At 40.1% G+C, this 19,246-nt stretch overlaps 1 protein-coding gene across 3 annotated transcripts in view; it reads right to left on the minus strand.

Annotated features, from left to right (window-relative positions):
• Positions 1-19,246, minus strand: part of CARF (calcium responsive transcription factor) — a gene marked incomplete at both ends in the record, with an annotated part of 65,346 nt that overhangs the window by 23,170 nt on the left and 22,930 nt on the right. For all 3 annotated transcript variants that reach the window (XM_080688975.1, XM_080688976.1, XM_080688974.1), the window contains 2 exons: positions 4,590-4,779; positions 8,700-8,784. In XM_080688975.1, coding sequence (XP_080545101.1) covers positions 4,590-4,779; positions 8,700-8,784 — 275 coding nt within the window. The remainder of the gene's footprint in view (positions 1-4,589; positions 4,780-8,699; positions 8,785-19,246) is intronic.

The following is a 19,246-nucleotide window of genomic DNA, read 5'->3' on the forward strand; positions in this document are numbered from 1 at the left end:
TCGGAGATCGAATGCTCCTGAATTCCATCCCCACACCCGCAAAACACACACACACACACACACACACACACACACACACACACGTGTGTGTGTGTGTGTGTATATATATATATATTTCCTAGCCAGGCGTGGTGGTGCACCCTAGTGATCCCAGTGCTTGGGAGGCTGAGACAGGAGGATCGTACAAGTTCAAAGCCAGCCTCAGCTACTTAGGCTCTCAGCAACTTAGTGAGACCCTGTCTCTAAATAAAGTATAAAACAGGTTTGGGAGTATAGACCATAAGTAGAAAAGCCCCTGTGTTCCACCCCCAGTACCACCCACACACATATAAAATATATAAATAAATAAATAAATAAATAAATATATATATATATATATATATATATATATATATATATATATAGCCGGGCGTGGTGGTGCATGCATGTAAGCATGTAATCCCAGCATTTGGGAGGCTGAGTCGGGAGGATTGTGGTTCACAGACAGCCTCAGAGATTTAGGCCCTCTGCAACTCAGTGAGACCGTGTTTCAAAATAAAGAATAAAAAATAAGGCTGGGGGTGTAGCTTGGAGGTAGAATGTCCCTGGGGTTCCATCACCAGTTCCGCAAAAATAAATAAATAAGTTAATTAATTAATTAATTAATTAATTTTAAACTTCTGGCTGAGTGTGGTGGTATATACCTGTAATCCCAATATTTGGGAGGCTGAGACAGAAAGCTCACACGTGGTGAGACTCTGTATCAAGATAAACAGAGTCTTGCTAAGAATTTCTGAGGTTGGTCTTGAACCTGTGATCTTTTTGTCTCAACTTCCCAAGTACTGGGATTACAGGCATGTACCACAATACATGGTCTAATAATGTACTTTCAAAATATTAAATTTAGCCGGGCATGGTGGTGCATGTTTGTAATCCCCACACTTGGGAGGCAAAGAGAGGAGGATGGCGCAGATTCAAAGCCAGCCTCGCTGGCTTAAGAGACCCTGTTTCCAAATAAAAATATAAAAAAAATAGGTCTGGGAGTGTAGCCCGGAAGCAGAAGGGCTTCCAGGAACCCCAGTACCACCAATATAAATAAATAAATAAATAAATAAATAAATAAATAAATAAATAAAATAAAAAGGGCTGGGGTATAGATAAGGAATAGAATATCTCTGGGTTCAATCCCAAATACCACATACAAAAAAATTAAATTTCTGTTTAAAAGATAACATAGTCGGGCATGGTGGTACATGCCTATAATCCCAGTAGTTGGGAGGCTGAGACAGGAGGATCACAGGTTCAAGATCATCCTCAGAAATTTAGCAAGCCGGGCGTGGTGGCGCACGCTTGTAATCCCAGCATTCGGGAGGCTGAGACCCGGAGAATCACGGTTCGCGGACAGCCTCAGCTACTTAGTGAGGCCCTCTGCAACTCAGTGAGACCCGGTTTCAAAATAAAGAATAAAAAATAGGGCAGGGGGTGTAGCTCAGAGGTCAAATGCCCCTGGGTTCCACCCCAGACCCGAAAAAAAAAAAAAAAAAAAGAAATTTAGCAAGACACTATTTCAAAATAAAAAGTGAAACAGGGGTCAGGGTATAGCTCAGAAGTAGAACGACCCTGAGTTCAATCCCCAGTAACACATACACACACACACCATAAACAAAGGTAAAAGAAAAGTAACAGTCTGAGAAACAGCACTTATGTATAGCAAATGTTTATAATACATAAAACATTGGAGAATATAATAAATCATAAATCCTTTTTAGAAAGAAAAAAATAATTTTTTTCTAAAAAATCATAAATCCTTTTCTAAAAAGCCAAGCTGGGCATGGTGGTGCACGCTTGTAATCCCAGCCTTTGGGAGGGTGAGACAGGAGAATCATGGTTCAAGGACAGCTTCAGCTACTTAGTAAGGTCATCTACTACTGAGTGAAACCCTGTTTCAAAATAAAGAATACAAAATAGGGCTGGGGGTACAGCTCAGAGGTAGAATGTCCCTGGGTTCTATTCCCAATACTGAAAAAAAAATCACAGTTGACAGCTTCAGCAATGTAGCAAGACTCTCAGCACCTGCAAAATCCTGTTTTCAAACAAAATATAAAAATTAAATAAAGTACACAGCACAGCTATAAGATACACTTGCAAATATCAAACCTACATTTAATCAAGACTTTAGATCTAAAGTTTATAGGATATACACGGGATAAAAGGACATGTTAAATTATACCACTAAAAGGGAATTAGCAAAATCCAGAATATGACAAACTCTATAGGACAAACTACCTGGGAAGAGGAAGAAACCTTTAGGTGAAAAAAGTTGATAGATATAGTAGCCAAATTCAATCTCTGGACCTTGTTTGAATCAGAATTCAAACAAACCTATTGGGGGGGCTATGAGTTAAATGGGAAGGTGTAAATACTGGAAATTTCATAACATTAAGAAATTACTATTAATTCCTTTAATGTGTGATAGTACTCTATCCTTTATGTATATTTCTATATCTATATAAAAGTCTTTATCTTTTAAAGATATATACTTTAGTATATACTTTATGCTTTAGTAGTCATGGATAAAATTTGCTATAATAGCATTTGGGGAAATGAAGTGAGTTAGGGGTATAGATGAGACAAGATTGATCATATGCTGATGGTTGTTGAAGCTACATCATAATACACACCTGGAGTCTTGGCATTTATTTTGTCCTCTTTTCTTCTCTACTTCCCCACCCCTTTTTATGCAGTACAAAGGATGGAATCAAGGGGCATCATACCTCTGAGCTATAGCCCCAGCCCTATTTTTTTGGTCTTTTTATTTAAAATAGGTTGCGAAGGGCCTCACTAAGTCGCTGAGGCTGTCCATGAACTGCAATCCTGAACTGCGATCCTCTGGTCTCCACCTCCCAAATGCTGGGATTACAAGCATGTGCAACCATGCCCAGCTTCCCCTTTATTTTTAATTTTGCAATACTGGGGATTGAACCCAGGGCCTAGAACATGCTAGGCAAAAGCATATTAACACTGAGCTACATCCCTGCCCCCTTGTTTTCTTTTCCCTTTGAGGTAGAGTCTCACTAAATTGCCCAGGGTAGAATTAAACATGTGATCCTCCTCCCTCAGTCTCTCACACTGGTATTACAGGCATGCACTCTAAATATTTAATTTTTTTAAGTTCTGGGAATTGAACCCAGGGCTTCATTGACACAAGGCAAGCAATTGACCACTGAGTTATTCCTCCAGCCTTAAATATTTCCTATTACTCTCAGAGGTCCCAGATGAGACTAATTATTTCAGATAATTTGTACAGCCATTATCCTGAAATAAACCTCTTACTTTTAGGTTCTTTAGGCTCAGAGTAGTCCTAGAGTAAATCTTTGAGGATTGCTTTAGACTCTACTGCTTTAAAAAACACTAACCCAGCATCTGAGAATACTGCATGTAATACACCTGACACTTGAGATGTTTAATATTAGAATTCTATATATTCCATTGGAGATGGTAGTGCACACTTGTATTCCCAGTACAGGGAAGGCTAAGACAGAAGATTACAGGTTTAAGCACAGCCTCAACAACAGAGCAAGATTCTCAGCAACCTGGTAAATAAAATAGGGCTGGGTGTGGCTCAGAGGTAGAACTCCCTTGGTTCAATCGTCTGTCTGTCTGCCCCCACACACACACACACTTCTATATATTAATTCCAGGCTGTATACAAATTCTACACAGTAGCCAGGCATGGTGGCACATGCTTGTAATCCCAGCATTCTGGAGGCTGAGACTGGAGGAACACAGTTCGCGGACAGCCTCAGCTACTTAGTGAGGCCCTCTGCAACTCAGGAAGACCCAGTTTCAAAAAAAGAATAAAAAATAGGGCAGGGGGTGTAGCTTGGAGGTTGAATGCCCCTGGGTTCCATCCCCAGACCCGCAAAATAAATAAATAAATAAATAAATAAATAAATAAATAAATAAATAAATAATCTACACAGTAACTCCAGAGTTGTAAGAGACATAAAATTGACACAAATTTTTCCTACCAGACAATTAAGACACAGAGAAAGAATATTTGGATTGGAGGGGATGGGGGAAACAGAGCACATATGCATCTATTAAAATTGCAGGGTGTGTTGGCTCTCACTTGTAATCCAATACTTGGAATGCTGAGACAGGAGAATCACAGGTTTGAGGACAGCCTCAGCCAATTGTGAGATTCTCATCAACCTACTGAGACCCTGTTTCAAAATAGAAATAAAATAGGATTGGGGATGTAGCTAAGAGGTAGAATGTCCTTGGATTTAATCCCCAGTACCTCAAAAAATAAAATACTAAAACACTTTTTTATGTTTTATTAAGAAGGTCTACCTAGAGTTTCAATATTTTGATCTTAATTGTAAACATATAAAAGAATTAGCTATTCACTATGATATATTAAAATGCAATTTTATGACATAAAGTAATTGGTTATATTTACTATATGTTTTCTGTTTAGTTTAATATTCATTAACATTCAGCTGTCATCTACCAAAATGAAAAGCTATTGCCATAAGATAAATCACATTTTCACAACTGGAATACAGGTGCTGATGTAATTTTTTAAATAATTCTTTAAAAAATACCTGCATTGACAAATGGGATTCCATCATATGGGACATACTGAGATTTCCACATCAAACGGGTAGCAGGCTTGGCTGGGCTTGGAGACTGGCGGGTCCCCCATACACTCTGTGTTTGCTGCTTGTGAAATGTTAGGACACTTTCTAATTCAGTCTCACTTATACAGTAGCCACGGTATGAATCTCCAATTTTCTACATGTGATAAAAATTAAATAACAAAATTAATAGCACATATACCTCACTGCACAATAAATTTTAAATGATTGTCTGAGATGAAAGACTCATCAGCTTTTTAAATAAGTGTCATTTGTTCCCTCAGATGACTGGTCTATTACAACCAGTGGGTCTGATCCGAATTCAACCAGTTTATCAAATAAATATTCTCCAGGTATCCGTTAGGGAATACAACACCAAATTAATTGTTACACTCTCTTCATTAAAATCTTGTTTGAAGCTGGACATGGTGGCGCACACTTGTAATCCCACTATTTGGGAGGCTAAGGCAGAAGTATGGCGGTTCACAGGCAGCTTCAAGTATTTATTTATTTATTTATTTATTTATTTATTTATTTATTGGCGGGTCTAGGGATGAAACCTAGGGGCATTTGACCTCCAAGCTACACCCCTTACCCTGTTTTTTATTTTATTTTTGTATTTTTTTTTTTTTTTTTGGTGGTACTGGGGGTGAAACACAGAGGCTTTCTACCTCCGGGCTATACTCCCAGACCTTTTTTTTAATATTTTGTTTGGAAACAGGGTCTCACTAAGTTGCTGAAAGCCTCACTAAGTAGCTGAGGCTGGCTTCGAACCCATGCGATCCTCCTGTCTCAGCCTCCCAAGCGCGGGGATTACAAGCATGAGCCACCACGCCCGGTTTTTATTCTTTATTTTGAAACAGGGTCTCACTAAGTTAATGGAGGGCCTTACTAAGTAGCTGAGTGAATATACTAAAACACTAAATTGTACAGTATAAAGCAATGAATTTTATGCCATGTGAAGTAAATCTCAATTCTCTGGATATTTAATCCAGCAGCATTCTACCTCCTAGCCACACCCCTAGCCCTAGTTTATTTTTTATTTTAAAACAAGGTCTTGCTAAATTGCTGAGACTTACCTCGAACCTGCAATCCTGTCACAGCCTCCAATTACTGGGATTACAGGCAAGTGACACCATGCTGTTTAGCATGCATGTGTTTGGTTTTTTTTCCCCTCCATCTCCCTCTCCCTCTCTCCCTCCCTCTCCCTCTCTCCCCTCTCCCTCTCCCTCTCCCTCTCTCCCCCTCTCCCTCTCCCTCTCCCTCTCCCTCTCCCTCTCCCTCTCTCTCTCTCTCTCTCTCTCGTGCTGAGGGTAGACTCCAGGGGCTTTTTCTACTCCTAGACCTATTTCATACTTTATTTGGAAACAGGGTCTCACTAAATTGCTGAAAGCCTCACTAATTAGCCAAGGCTGGCTTCAAACCTGTGCAATCCTCCTGCCACAGCCTCCCAAGCGCTGGGATTGCAATTGTAGGCCCCCACACCTGGCGTAGGGTTTTTTTTTTTTTTTTTTTGGTGGTACTGGGAATAGAACCCAGAGGCCTTCTACCTCTGGGCTACACTCCCAGACCTATTTTATATTTTATTTGGAAACAGGGTCTCTTAAATCAGCTGAGGCTGGCTTCCTGTGCGATCCTCCTGTCTCAGCCTCCCAAGCGCAGGGATTACAAGCGTGCGACACCATGCCCAGCATTAAGATTGAGTTTTATATGATGCCATGAGTCTGCTTGAAATCCTATGAGCTGGGCATGGTGGCACACACCTGTAATCCCAGTACTTGGGAGGCTGAGATGTGAGAATCTCAGGTTTAAGGACAGTCTCAGCAAGTAGTGAGACTCATCAATCTAGCAATACCCTGCTTCAAAATAAAAATAGAGCTAGGGGGAAAATTGTAGCTCAGAGGCAGAAGGCCCCTGGGTTCTGTCCCCTGTGGTGTCTGTCTGTCTGTCTGTCTGTCTGTCTGCCTGTCTGTGTCTGTCTGTCTGTCTGTCTGTCTGTCTCTCTCTCTCTCTCTCTCTCTCTCTCTCTCACACACACACACACACACACACACACACACACACACACACACCCTGTGAAAATTGCAATTGTATCTAAGAGTTATATTTATAAAATAAAATTGTATCTATAAAAAGTTGCAGAGATATCTTCTCATATCAATATTCTTTTCATCTTTTGCTTATTTTTACTTTTTATGGTGCTGAAGATCAACCCCAGAGGCCTTATACAAGCTAGGCAAGTATTCTATCATTAAGCTACATCCCAAGCCTAGCTTTTTGTTTTGTTTTGTTTGTTTGTTTGTTTGTTTTGCGGTACTGGAGATGGAACCCAGGGACATTCTACCTCCGAGCTTCACCCCCAACCCTATTTTTTATTCTTTTTAAATTTTATTTATTTTCCTTTTTTTTTTTTTTGGGCAGTACTGGGTATGGAAGCCAGGGGCATTCTACCTAAGAGCTACACCCTCAGCTCTTATTTTTTATTCTTTATTTTGAAACAGGGTCTCATCTCACTTAGTTGCAAAGGGCCTCACTAAGTAGCTGAGGCTGTCCTTGAACTGAGATCCTCCTGTCTAAGACTCCCAAAAGCTGGGATTACAAGCATGGGCCATCATGCGGGACTTTCTACCTCCAGGTTATACTCCCAGACCTATTTTATATTTCTTATTTGGAAACAGGGTCTCACTAAGTTGCTGAGAGCCTCACTAAGTAGCTGAGGTGGGCTTCGAAGCAATCCTGTCTCACACTTTCAAGCGCAGGGATTACAAACAAATGCCACCATGCCCGGCCTTCAATATTCTTTGTATTAAGACCCTTCTCTGAGATAAATTCCTGTCTGAATAAATACCAAAAACAGTGGGTTATTTGCTTTTTTGTTTACTTTTTTCTGTGGTAGAAGTGATTGAACCCAGGGCACTCTCACTGAGGTGACCCCCACCCTTTTTAAAATTTTTAATTTTGATACCTGGTCTCATTATCATTGTATAAATGTGAGAAATGAAAATCAACAAAATAGTGCCAGGTATGTTGGCGCACTCTTTTAATCCCAGCATTTGGGAGGCTGAGACAGGAGGATCAGAGTTTGCGGACAGCCTCAGCTACTTAGTGAGGCCCTTTGCAACTCAGTGAGACCCTGTTTCAAAATAAAAAATTAAAAATAGGGCAGGGGGTGTAGCTCAGAGGTAGAATGCCCCTGGGTTCCATCCCCAGTACTGCAAAACAAAACAACAAAAAAAAAATCAACAAAATAGGTAAGCCCGCCAAGAGATAAAATGTAAAAAACAGAAGACAGACAAAACTGAGCCTTCAAGAATTTATAATGAGAATATGAAAAGAAGAGTAAGTAAAGAAAGAGAAGAAATGGTCCCAGGTCCCAAAATAAAAAATTGAAAAATATGATAGAGAAGTTTCATGAAAGGCAAAGGAAAAAAGTTATAGGGAAGAAATGATAGTGAAATGTGAAGATATATATTTTTTTCTTATTTTCATGTGGTTCTAAAGATGGAACTCAGGGGCCTTCTACCTCTGGACTATATCTCCAGAGCTTGCTTGCTTATTTATTTGTTTGTTTGTTTATTTATTTTGTGGTATTGAGGATGGAACCCAGGGGCATTCTACCTCTCAGCTATACCCCAGCACGATAATTTCTTTATTTTGAAATAGGGTCTCACTAAGTAGCCACGGCTGGCTGTGAAGTGGGATCCTTTTGTCTCGGCCTCCCAAGTACTGGGATTACAAGCATATGCCACCATGCCCAGGTCCTATTTTATTTTTTATTCAGAAACAGGGTCTCACTAAATTGCTGAGAGCTTCACTAGTTTGCTGATCTTCCTGTCTCAGCTTCCTAAGTACTGATATTACAAGCATGTGCCACCATACCCAACATGAAAAGAACTTTTTTTAAGAACTTTTAAAAATAGAACTTACAATTTCCAAAGAATGGATGAAATTAGATTTAACATAAACATAAAGCTAATAAATTTACCAATCTTAGCTGTAATCAAAAGGAGGCATTTGGGGATGAACTGTGGTTATAACCAGTTAACTGATTCAAGGTAAGGATTAGTTTGAACTTACCTCACAGCTCCTAAGGCGACAGGCCCATATAGGTGTATTTGAAGAAAGTGGTTGAAGAGGAGCCAGCAAAGGTTCTTCAAGCATTCTGGGATGGGGAGAAATGTAGATAATTATATAATTTTATACTCACAAACACAAAAACATTCAACTGCTTTACCTTCCTAGCCAAAAGGAGTAAAAAACAATATGAGGTCATTAAGAAAAAAATATACCAATAACTATAGATTAATCAGATGGCTTATTAATTGTAATTTTCTTTAGTTATAACTATTCTTTTTTCTTTTTTTCCTGCTGTACTGGGGATGGAACCCAGGGGCATTCTACCTCTGAGCTACAACCCCAGCCCTATTTTTTATTCTTTTATTTTGAAAGAGGGTCTCAGTGAGTTGCAAAAGGCCTAAGTAGCTGAGGATGACCATATATCACGATCTTCCTGTCTCAGCCTCCCAAATGCTGGGATTACCAAGCAAACACCACCACGCCCAGCTAGTTATAACTATCCTATTAACTGCTAAACCAAAGGCCTAAATTTGTTCTTCCAGGGACCTATAGTCTTCCTAATTCCTCCCCCTTCTCCCGTAGTACTCAGGATGGAACTCAGGGGCATTCTACCTCCAAGCTACATCCTCAGCCCAATTTTTTATTCTTTCTTTCTTTCTTTCCTTTTTTTTTTTTTTTTTTTTTTGGTGGTACTAGAGGTGGAACCCAGGGGATTTTCAACCTCCAGGCTATACTCCCAGACCTATCTTATATTTTATTTGGAAACAGGGTCTCACTAAGTTGCTGAGAGCCTCATTCAGTAGCTGAGGCTGGCTTCAAATCTCTGCGATCCTCCTGTCTCAGCCTCCCAAGCGTGGGGATTACAAGTATGCGCCCCATGACTGGCTTTTTTTATTCTTTAATCTGAAACAAGGTTTCACTAAATTACAGAGGGTCTCACTAAGTAGATGAGGCTGTCCGTGAACCGTGATCCTCTTTTCTCAGCCTCCCATGCACTGGAATTACAAGCATACACCACCACATCTGGTTCCCCCAAATTTAATTATTTTATAAATCTCTCCCAAAGCTTATTTTATACTCTCCACATTATGTAATTATTTTCCATTTATCAAAAAGTGTGCAAATAGAGGCAGGCATGGTGACTCATGCTTGTAATCCTAATACTTAGGAAGCTGAGACAAGAGGATTACAGATTCAGTCAAATCTCATCTACTTAGTGAGGCCCTCTAAAACTCAATGAGACCTTGTTTCAAAATAAGGGAAAAAAATAGCACGGTGTGGTGGTGCATGCTTGTAATCCCAGCATTCGGGAGGCTGAGACACGAGAAACACTTAGAGTAAAATTATGTAAATTCTAAAATTAAATGTCATAAACATTGTCTTACTTCAAAAAGATCTACATAGAGAAACTAAAATATATAATGAATAAAATGATTAAGTATTCCTCTAAATTATCATGAACATTTTTTTTTTTTCTTTTTTGGGGGAGTGCTGGGCACTGAACCTAGGAGCATTCTATCTCTGAGCTATACACTGACACCCCACCTCTTTTTTTTGAAAGAGATTCTTACAGCCTGAGCCCAGTGGTACATACCTGTAATCCCAGTACTTGGGAGGTTGAAACAGGAGGATCAGCAGGTTTAAGGCCAACCTCAGCAACTCAATGAGACATTCTTCAAAATAAAAAATAAAGCTGGGCATGGTGGCGCATGATTGTGCATGCTTGTAATCCCTGCGCTTGGGAGGCAGAAACAGGAGGATCGTGCAAGTTCAAAGCCAGCCTTGCTGGCTTAAGAGACCTGTTTCCAAATAAAATATAAAATAGGTCTGGGAGCCGGGCGTGGTGGCGCAAGCTTGTAATTCCCGTGCTTGGGAGGAGGAGACAGGAGGATCACACAGGTTTGAAGCCAGCTGTTCTGGCTTAAGAGACCCTGTATTCAAATTTTAAAAAAAAGAATAAAAATGGGTCTGGGAGTGTAGTCTGGAGGCAGAAGGGTTTTCCAGGAACCCCAGTACCAACAAAAATAAATAAATAAATAAATAAACAAATAAATAAGTAAGTAAGTAAGTTTGGGAGTATAGCCCGGAGGTAGAAGGGTTCCATCCCAGTATCACCAAAAAATATAATAATAATAATAATAATAATAATAATAATAATAATAATAATAATAGCCAGGTGTGGTGAAGCACACTAGTAATCCCAGCGCAGCCGCTCTGGCTAAGAGACCCTGTTTCCAAATTTACAAAAGTATAAAAATAGGCCTAGGAATGTAGCCCGGAGGTAGAAGGGTTTCCAGGTACCCCAGTACCACCAAAAAACAAAAAAAGAAAAAGAGTAAATAAATAATGAAAAATACCAAATAAAATAAGGCTGGAGTATAGCTCAGAGGTAGAATGAACCTGAGTTCAAACCCCAGTACCAAAAAAAAAAAAAAAAAGAAAGAAAGAAAAGAAAGAAGAAAGAAAAGGAAAGAAGAAGGCAGGCCTTACTAAGTTTCTGAGGCTGGCTGGGAACCCATGATCCTCCTGTCTCAGCTTCCAAAGTACTGGGCTAATAGGCATGTGGCACTGTGCCCGACTCAGGAGCATTCTACCCTGAGCTATACCCTCAGCCTTTTTTTATTTATTTTCGTCCTAAGTTGTACCTTTATTTTTATATACTTTTATTGGCTCATTATAGTTTCACATCATAGTGTAAGTTGGTGACATACATGCACACAGCACTTTGCAGGCTGTCCTCCTTCCATCCTTATCCCCTCTCATTCCCCATGCAGGGTACTGGGACTGACACTGGTATTCTCACATATGTACATATGTAAGTAGGTAAAAGTAATTCCTTCACTGATCCTCTCCTTCCCCTCCCCTTTCCCTAGACCAATTCCTGGATCCAGTGAAGTTTCTCCTCCATCATCTGAAACCCCTCTGGTATCCCAATTACTCCCAAGCTTCTGCACATGAAAGAAAACACATGACCCATCATATGTTTTTGTGACTGGCTAATATCACATAACATATTCTCCAGGTCCATCCATTTTCCTGCAAATGACCTAATTTTATTCTTTATTGCTGAGTAGAATTCCATTATGTATATATCCCACAATTTTGTAATCCATTCACCTACTGACATATATCTAGGTTGGTTCCATCATTTGGATATTATGAATTATGCTGCTATGAACATATACTTCTGTAGTTCTCTGGTTGTAATCCCTTTGGAAAGATACCTAGGATCACATGGTGGATCCATTCCCAATTTTCTGAGGAATTTCCTCACTGATCTCCATAGCAGATGAACTGATTTGCAATCACACCAACACTATAGCAGAGTTCCAAAATCCCCACATCCTCACCAGCATTTACTGTTTTGTTTTGTTTTTTCCCGGTACTGGGGATTGAACCAAGGGATATTCTACCTCTGAGATACACCCAAAGCCCTAGTTTTTATTCTTTTGTTTAGAGACAGGGTCTTACTAAGTTACAGAGGGCCTAAGTAGCTGAGGTTGTTCTCGAACCTGGCATCTTCCTGTCTCAGACTCCCAAGTACTGGAATTATAAGAATGGACCACCATACCCAGCTGTTTTTTTTAACTTCTTGATAATTGCCATTCTGATTAGGATTGGATGAAATTGTAGTGGAGTTTTGATTTGCATCTCCCTGATTGCTAATGATGTTGAGCATTATTATGTATTTATTGGTCACTTGTATCTCTCCTTTTTACATCTATGTTCATCAATAATATTGGTCTGTAATTTTCTTGAGGATCTTTACTTGATTTTGGTATTAAGGTAATACTGGCCTCATAGAAGAAGTTTGGAAGGATTCCAATTTTTTTTTTATCTCATGGAATAACTTGTGAAGTACTATGTTTAGTTCTTCTGCAAAAGTTTTATGGAATTCAGCTGGGCGTGGTGGCGCACGCTTGTAATCTCAGCATTTGGGAGGCTGAGACCTGGAGGATCGCGGTTCGCAGACAGCCTCAGCTACTTAGTAAGGCCCTGTGCAACTCAGCAAGACCCGGTTTCAGAATTAAAAAAAAAAAAAAAAAAAAATAGGGCAGGGGATGTAGCTCGGAGGTTAAATGCCCCTGGGTTTCATCCCCAGACCTAACAACAACAAAAAAAAGTTTTATGGAATTCAGTTGGAAATCCATCTGGATCTGGGCTTTTCTTTGATGGTAGGTTTTTTTATTTTGGTTTCTATCTCTATTTGCTTTTGTCAGTTTAGGTTTTTATTATCTTCTTGGTTCAATTTAGGTAGGTGGTATGTCTAGTAATCTGTTAATTTCTTCTATGATGTTTTCCAGTTTATTGAAGTATAAATTTTCAAAAGTTTATGATGATGCTCTGGATTTCCCCACTGTCTATGGTGATGTATCCTTTTCCTTTTTTTATTTTAATAACTTGGGTTAATCCCAGCATTTGAGAGGCTGAGACAGGAGAATCATGGTTTGTGGCGAGCCTCAGCTACTTAGTGAATTCCTTTACAACTCAGTGAGACCCTGTTTTAAAATGAAAGAATATAAAATAGAGCTGGGGGTATAGCTCGGAGGTAGAATGCCTCTGAGTTCCATCTCTAGTACTGGAAAAAAAAAAAAACACTTAGGTTAAAGCTGGGAGTGATGGCACACACGTGTGATATCAATACTTGGGAGGCTGAGACAGGAGGATTGCAGGTTTGAGGAGAGTGAAATTTTCTTCAACCTAGTGAGACCCTGTTTCAAAATAAAAACGGGCTGGGTGTGGTGGCGCACGCTTGTAATCTCCGTGCTTGGGAGGTGAAGACAGGAGGATCACGCAGGTTCCAAGCCAGCCTTGCTGGCTTAAGAGACCCTGTTCCCAAATAAAATATAAAATAGGTCCAGGAGTGTAGCCCAGAGGTAGGGTTCCATCCCCAGTACCACAAATAAATACATGAATAAATATAAAAATAAAAATAAAATAGGGCTAGGGCTGTCATTAGGAGGTAGAATGCCCCTGGGCTCAATCCCTAGTCTGTCTGTCTGTCTGTCTGTCTGTCTGTCCCTCTCTCTCTCTCACACACACACACACACACACACACACACACACACACACACAACTTGGGCTGGTTCTCTATTTTTGTTAGCTAAGAGAGTATCAATTTTATATTTCAAAGAACTGACTTATTGTATTGTTGATCTTTTGTACTTTTTTCCTATTCAATTGATTTCTGATTTGATTTTAACTTATCTCCTGCCTTTAATTGGCTTTGGCATTAAGACTGCACCTGTTTTTCTAGGTTCTTGATGAATGTCATTAGGTTATTTGGTGACTTTGTTTTTCTTTTATGGGGAGACAGTGTCATAAATTTTCTTCTTAAAATCACCGTCAAAATGTCCCAAAGATTTTGAAAACTTGTGTGTGGTACTGGGGCGGAGGTGGAATCCAGGTGCTTTTCTACCTCCAGGCTATACTCCCAGACCTATTTTATACTTTATTTGAAAACAGGGTCTCACTAAGTTGCTGAGAGCCTAAGTAGGTGAGGCTGGCTTCGAACCTGTGTCATCCTTCTGTTTCAGCCTCCCAAGTGCTGGGATTACAAGCGTGCACCACCACACCCAGTTGTATGTCATCTCTTTTCATTTAACTCTAGAAATTTTTGTTGTTTTGAGAATTGAACCTAGAGGCATTTTATCTCCAAGCTATGCCCGCAGCCCTATTTTATTTAGAAACAGGGTCTCACTGGGTTTCTGATCCTTGCTTCATTGCAGAGGTTAGCTTTGAACCTGCAATCCTCCTGTCTCAGCCTCCCAAGTACTGGAATTGCAAGCATGTTGCCACCATGCCTAGCTAATTATTCCAATTTGGGTGTGTGTGTGTGGTACTGAAAACGCTTCTACCTCCAGGTTACACTCCCAGACCTATTTTTATGTATTTTTTTAATTTGGAAACAGGGTCTCTTAAACCAGCGAGGCTGGCTTCAAACAAGCCCAATCCTCCTGTCTCTGCCTCCCAAGCACAGGGATTACAACTGCGCCACCACACCCAGCTAATTCCAAATTTTTAAAATTCCTTTCCTTATTTCTTCTCTGACAGAGTCCTCATTCCAAAGTGTGCCATTCAGTTTCCATGTATTTATATAATTTATTCTGGTCTGATTTTTTTTTTTTTCTTTTTGCAGTACTGGGGATGGAACCCAGGGATATTTTACCTTCAAGCTACACCCCTAGCCCTATTTTTATTCTTTGTTTGGTTAATGGTGATTTTGGGGGTGGAACCCAGGGGCTTTCCAGGCTATACTCCCAGACCTATTTTATACTTTATTTAGAAACAGGTTCTAAGTTGCTGAGAGCCTCACTAAGTAGCTGAGGCTGGCTTTGAACCTATGCAATCCTCCTGTCTCAGCCTCCCAAGCGCTTACAAGCTTGTGCCACCACACCCAGCTCATTATTTTGAAACAGGGTCTCGCTGAGTTGCAAAGGGCCTAAGTAGTTTATGTCTACTTTTATTCCATTGTGATCTGAGAAGATGCAGGAAATATTATTTTTTAATTTGGTTGTACTTGCTTTGTGGCCCAGAATGTGGTACATTTTAAAAAAGGTTCCATGAGCAGCTAAGAAGAATGTGTATTCAACTAGATGTGTGTGTGTGTGTGTGTGTGTGTGTGTGTGTGTGTGTGTACGGCAATGGTGATTTAATTTAAACCAGGGGCATTCAACCTCTGAGCTAAACCCCAACCCTACATTTTTCTTTATTTTGAAACAAAGTCTAAGTTGTGGATGTCCTCATAAGTTGCTGAGGATAGCTGAGAACTCGTGATCCTCTTGTCTCAACCTTCCAAGGACTGGGATTACAAGTATGCACCACACCTCGCCAGCTGTTGTTGACTTGAATATTCTGTATGTCTATTAGGTCTACTTGGTATATAGTGTTCTTTAGGTCTGAAGAGTCTTTACTTAACTTTTGCTTGAGAAATCAATCTATTGGTGGGAGTGGTTTGTTGAAATCTCCCATTACTATTGTATTTGTGTCCATTTGAGACCTAATGTCCCAAAAAGTTTGTTTTATAAAATTGAGTGGACCGACATTTAAGGAATAAATGTTTACTATCATTATAGCTTTGTTGTATTGTTCCTTTTATAAATAAGAAGTGACCCACTTTGTGTCTTCTGATATGTTTTAGCTTAAAGTCTGCTTTGTCAGATATGAGCATTGTTATTCCTGCTTGCTTTTGGTCTCCATTTGCATGGTATATCTTTTTTTCATCTTTTCAGATTTAGCCTATTTGCCTCTAAGGTGAGTTTCTTGCAAGCAGCATAGAACTACATTATGTTTGTTAGTCCACATTGCCAGTCTATGCTTTTTTTTTTTTTTTTTTTTTTTTTTGTGGTACTGGGGTTCCTGGAAACCCTTCTACCTCCTGGCTTCACTTCCAGACCTATTTTTATATTTTTATTTGGAAACAGTCTCTTAAGCCAGCGAGGCTGGCTTTGAACCTGTGCGATCCTCCTGTTTCTGCCTCCCAACTGTGGGGATTACAAGCATGTGCCACCAAGCCCGGCCAATCTATGCTTTTTAATTCAGAAGTTTATACCTTTGACATTCAGCATTATTATTAAGAGATGATTTTTGTTTCCTGTCATTTCAAGTTCTATTTTGTTTGATGTGGTACTATTTCTCCTTCACTTAGTTGCCCATCTGATGGAATTCACCCCTCCTCTGGTTCTGGTATTTGCTTTTTTGTGTGTGTCTTATTTCTTTAAGTATTTTCTCTAGTGCTGTCCTGGTAGTTATATTTTGGTTTTTGCTTGTCTTGAAAGGTTTTTATTTCTCCATCAATGTTGAATATCTTGCTGGATATAGAAGTCTTGGTTGAAAGTTGTTTTCTTTCAGGAATTGAAATACATCTATTACCTTTTCTGGCTTTCATGACTTAAGTCTAGAATGTTTTGCCCCTAAATATCACCCATTCCTATTTTCACAATGCCTTTAAAATTCTTTTCTTGGCCTCTCTTATTTTTATTATGTGGCATGGGGAAGTTTTTCTTGATCTTATATTGTTGGTGTTCTGAATGTCTACTGCACATGAATGTTCAAGTCTTTTAATATGTTTGGGAAGTTTTCTTTTCTTTTTTTCTTTTGCGTGTTTGGGGATGGAACCCAGAGGCATTTGACCTTCGAGCTACTCCCCCTGCCCAATTTTTTATTCTTTATATGGAAACAGGGTCTCACTGAGTTGCAGAGGGCCTCACTAAGTAGCTGAGGCTGTCCGCGAACCACGATCCTCCTGTCTCAGCCTCCCGAATGCTGGGATTACAAGCGTGTGCCACCACACCCAGCCTTTGGGAAGTGTTCTAATGTTTCATTTTTTCTTTCTCTCTTGCTCACACATTTGTGCGCTCTCTCTCTCTCATTTCTTAGTGCAGTACATTGAAACAAGCAGCAGCTACCTCAAAGCTACACCCCCAGCCCTATTTTTTTATTCTTTATTTTGAAACAGGGTCTCATTAAGTTGTGAAGCATCTCACTAAGTAGCTGAGGCTGGCAGAGAACCTGCAACTCTCCTGACTCAGTTTCCCAAATACTGGGATTACAAGTGTGCTCCACCATGCCTGGTTTGTAATATTATTTCTCTGAATAATTTTCTGATACCTTTGGTGTCTCTAGATCTTCTTCAATGCCTATTATCCACAAGTTAGATCATTTTATATTATCCCATATTTCTTAAAATATCCGGGTCCTGTTACATTGTCTTCTCTATATTTTTGGCTGTGTGGTCAGTTTGAATAAGCTATCTTCTAATAGTAAGACTTTATTTTCTATGTGGTCTACCCTACCAGAGATAGCTTCTATTGAGGTCTTTAATTCATTCATTGGCTCAAAGCCTCTTTTTGGTTCTTACTTAGGGCCTCAATTTCTCTATTTACATGTTATTCATTTCCTGTACACTTTCTCTAATTTTATTTCTGAGGCTTTTGACCATATTGAAAATCAAAACTGTGAATTCTCTTTCTGGCAGGAAACTACACGTCAGTATTGGTGATCTCCCTTGTTGTTGAATTATGGGAGTTTATTGCTTCCTTGATGGTCTTCATATTTTCAAAGTTCTCAGATTTGTATTTGTTATCTTAACATCATCTTCCTCTTTGCTTGAGAGTTCTGTGTCTACCTGTTCTTTCTTTCATTCCTCCTCTTCCTCCTCCTCCTCCTCCTCCTTCTTCTTCTGCAGTACTGGGCTTCTTCTTTTGCAGTACTGGGTATGAAACCCAGGGGCATTCTACCTCTGAGCTACAGCTCAGCCTATTTTTTATTCTTTATTTTGAAACAGGGTCTCACTGAGTTGCAAAGGGCCTAAGTAGTTGAGGCTGTCCACAAACCATGATCCTCCTGTCTCAGCCTTCCAAATGCTGGAATTACAAACATGTGCCACCACACCCAGCTCCCCAGCCCTACTTCTTATTTATTTTGAAACAGAGTCTCATTGGGTTGCAAAGGGCCTCACTGCTAGCTGAGAGAGTGTTGCGTTTCCAGACTGTAGCTATGATCACATGAACCCATGCTGGTCCCTAGCCTCACTGCTTGGAGGTCCAGAGCTTGTTCAGGAAGAGACTGTACCATTCTGAGCCTGCGGCTTAGGTGGCTCAGATATTTATCCACAAAGACACAGCTGCTACTCTGGGCTGTTGCATGTGAGTACTTGTTGACCTTGGCCTTGGTGCTTGTATTGCTCAAACACTGAAGGGCACAAGTTTATACTCTTCTAAATCTGCAACATAATTGCCTGAGTTATTTTACCCCACAGCTACCAGAGCTGCTGAGCCTATGGGGATTGCTGGAGACCCTGCAGGGGCACAGCCAAATACTTACACTAGGTCCCTCCTGTATGCATGACCCTAGAGGCTATCTGCTAATCCATACTCCTGTTATGTCTGAATATAGCCACCCTTGTGTGAGTGAGTGAGAGAGAGAGAGAGAGAGAGAGAGAGAGAGAGAGAGAGTGTGTGTGTGTGTGTGTGTGTGTGTGTGTGTGTTTACGCACGCGCGCGCTTCGGATTGAACCCAGAGGCATTCTATCTCTGAGCTATACCCCCAGCCCAATTTTATCTTATTTTGAAACAGGATGTCACTCATTTACAGAGGGCTTTACTAAGTTACTGAGGCTGGCTACAAACCTGTGAGCCTCCTATCTCAGTGTTCCAAGTACTGGGATTTCAAGTGTGTTCCACCATGCCAGACTGTGATTGCTTTTAATGATAGTTTTCTGCAGTCACCAACTCGACAAGATTCGGCTGTTTCTTTGCTGGAGTTGGAGTTGCAAGATGGCACTGCCTCTGTTCTCTGCTCACCAGGTGAAATACATGAAGCTCTTTTCAGTCCTCTGCTCTGTGTTGTGTTCAATCCCACCATGTTTCGGCTGTCACTCTTTTGGTGAGTTCTGACTGCTTTTCTTTCCTTGCCAAGAAGCCTTCTGCTAGTTGAGTTCCAAGTCTCATAGCACCTGAAACACACTCTCCCTCTATTCTGCCATCTTTAATCTTCATATTTTTTATTTTGAAACAGGGTCGCACTGAGTAGATGAGACTGACCTT

This window comes from Muscardinus avellanarius (assembly GCF_963383645.1).
Source record: "Muscardinus avellanarius genome assembly, chromosome: 2".
Lineage (NCBI taxonomy): Eukaryota > Metazoa > Chordata > Mammalia > Rodentia > Gliridae > Muscardinus > Muscardinus avellanarius.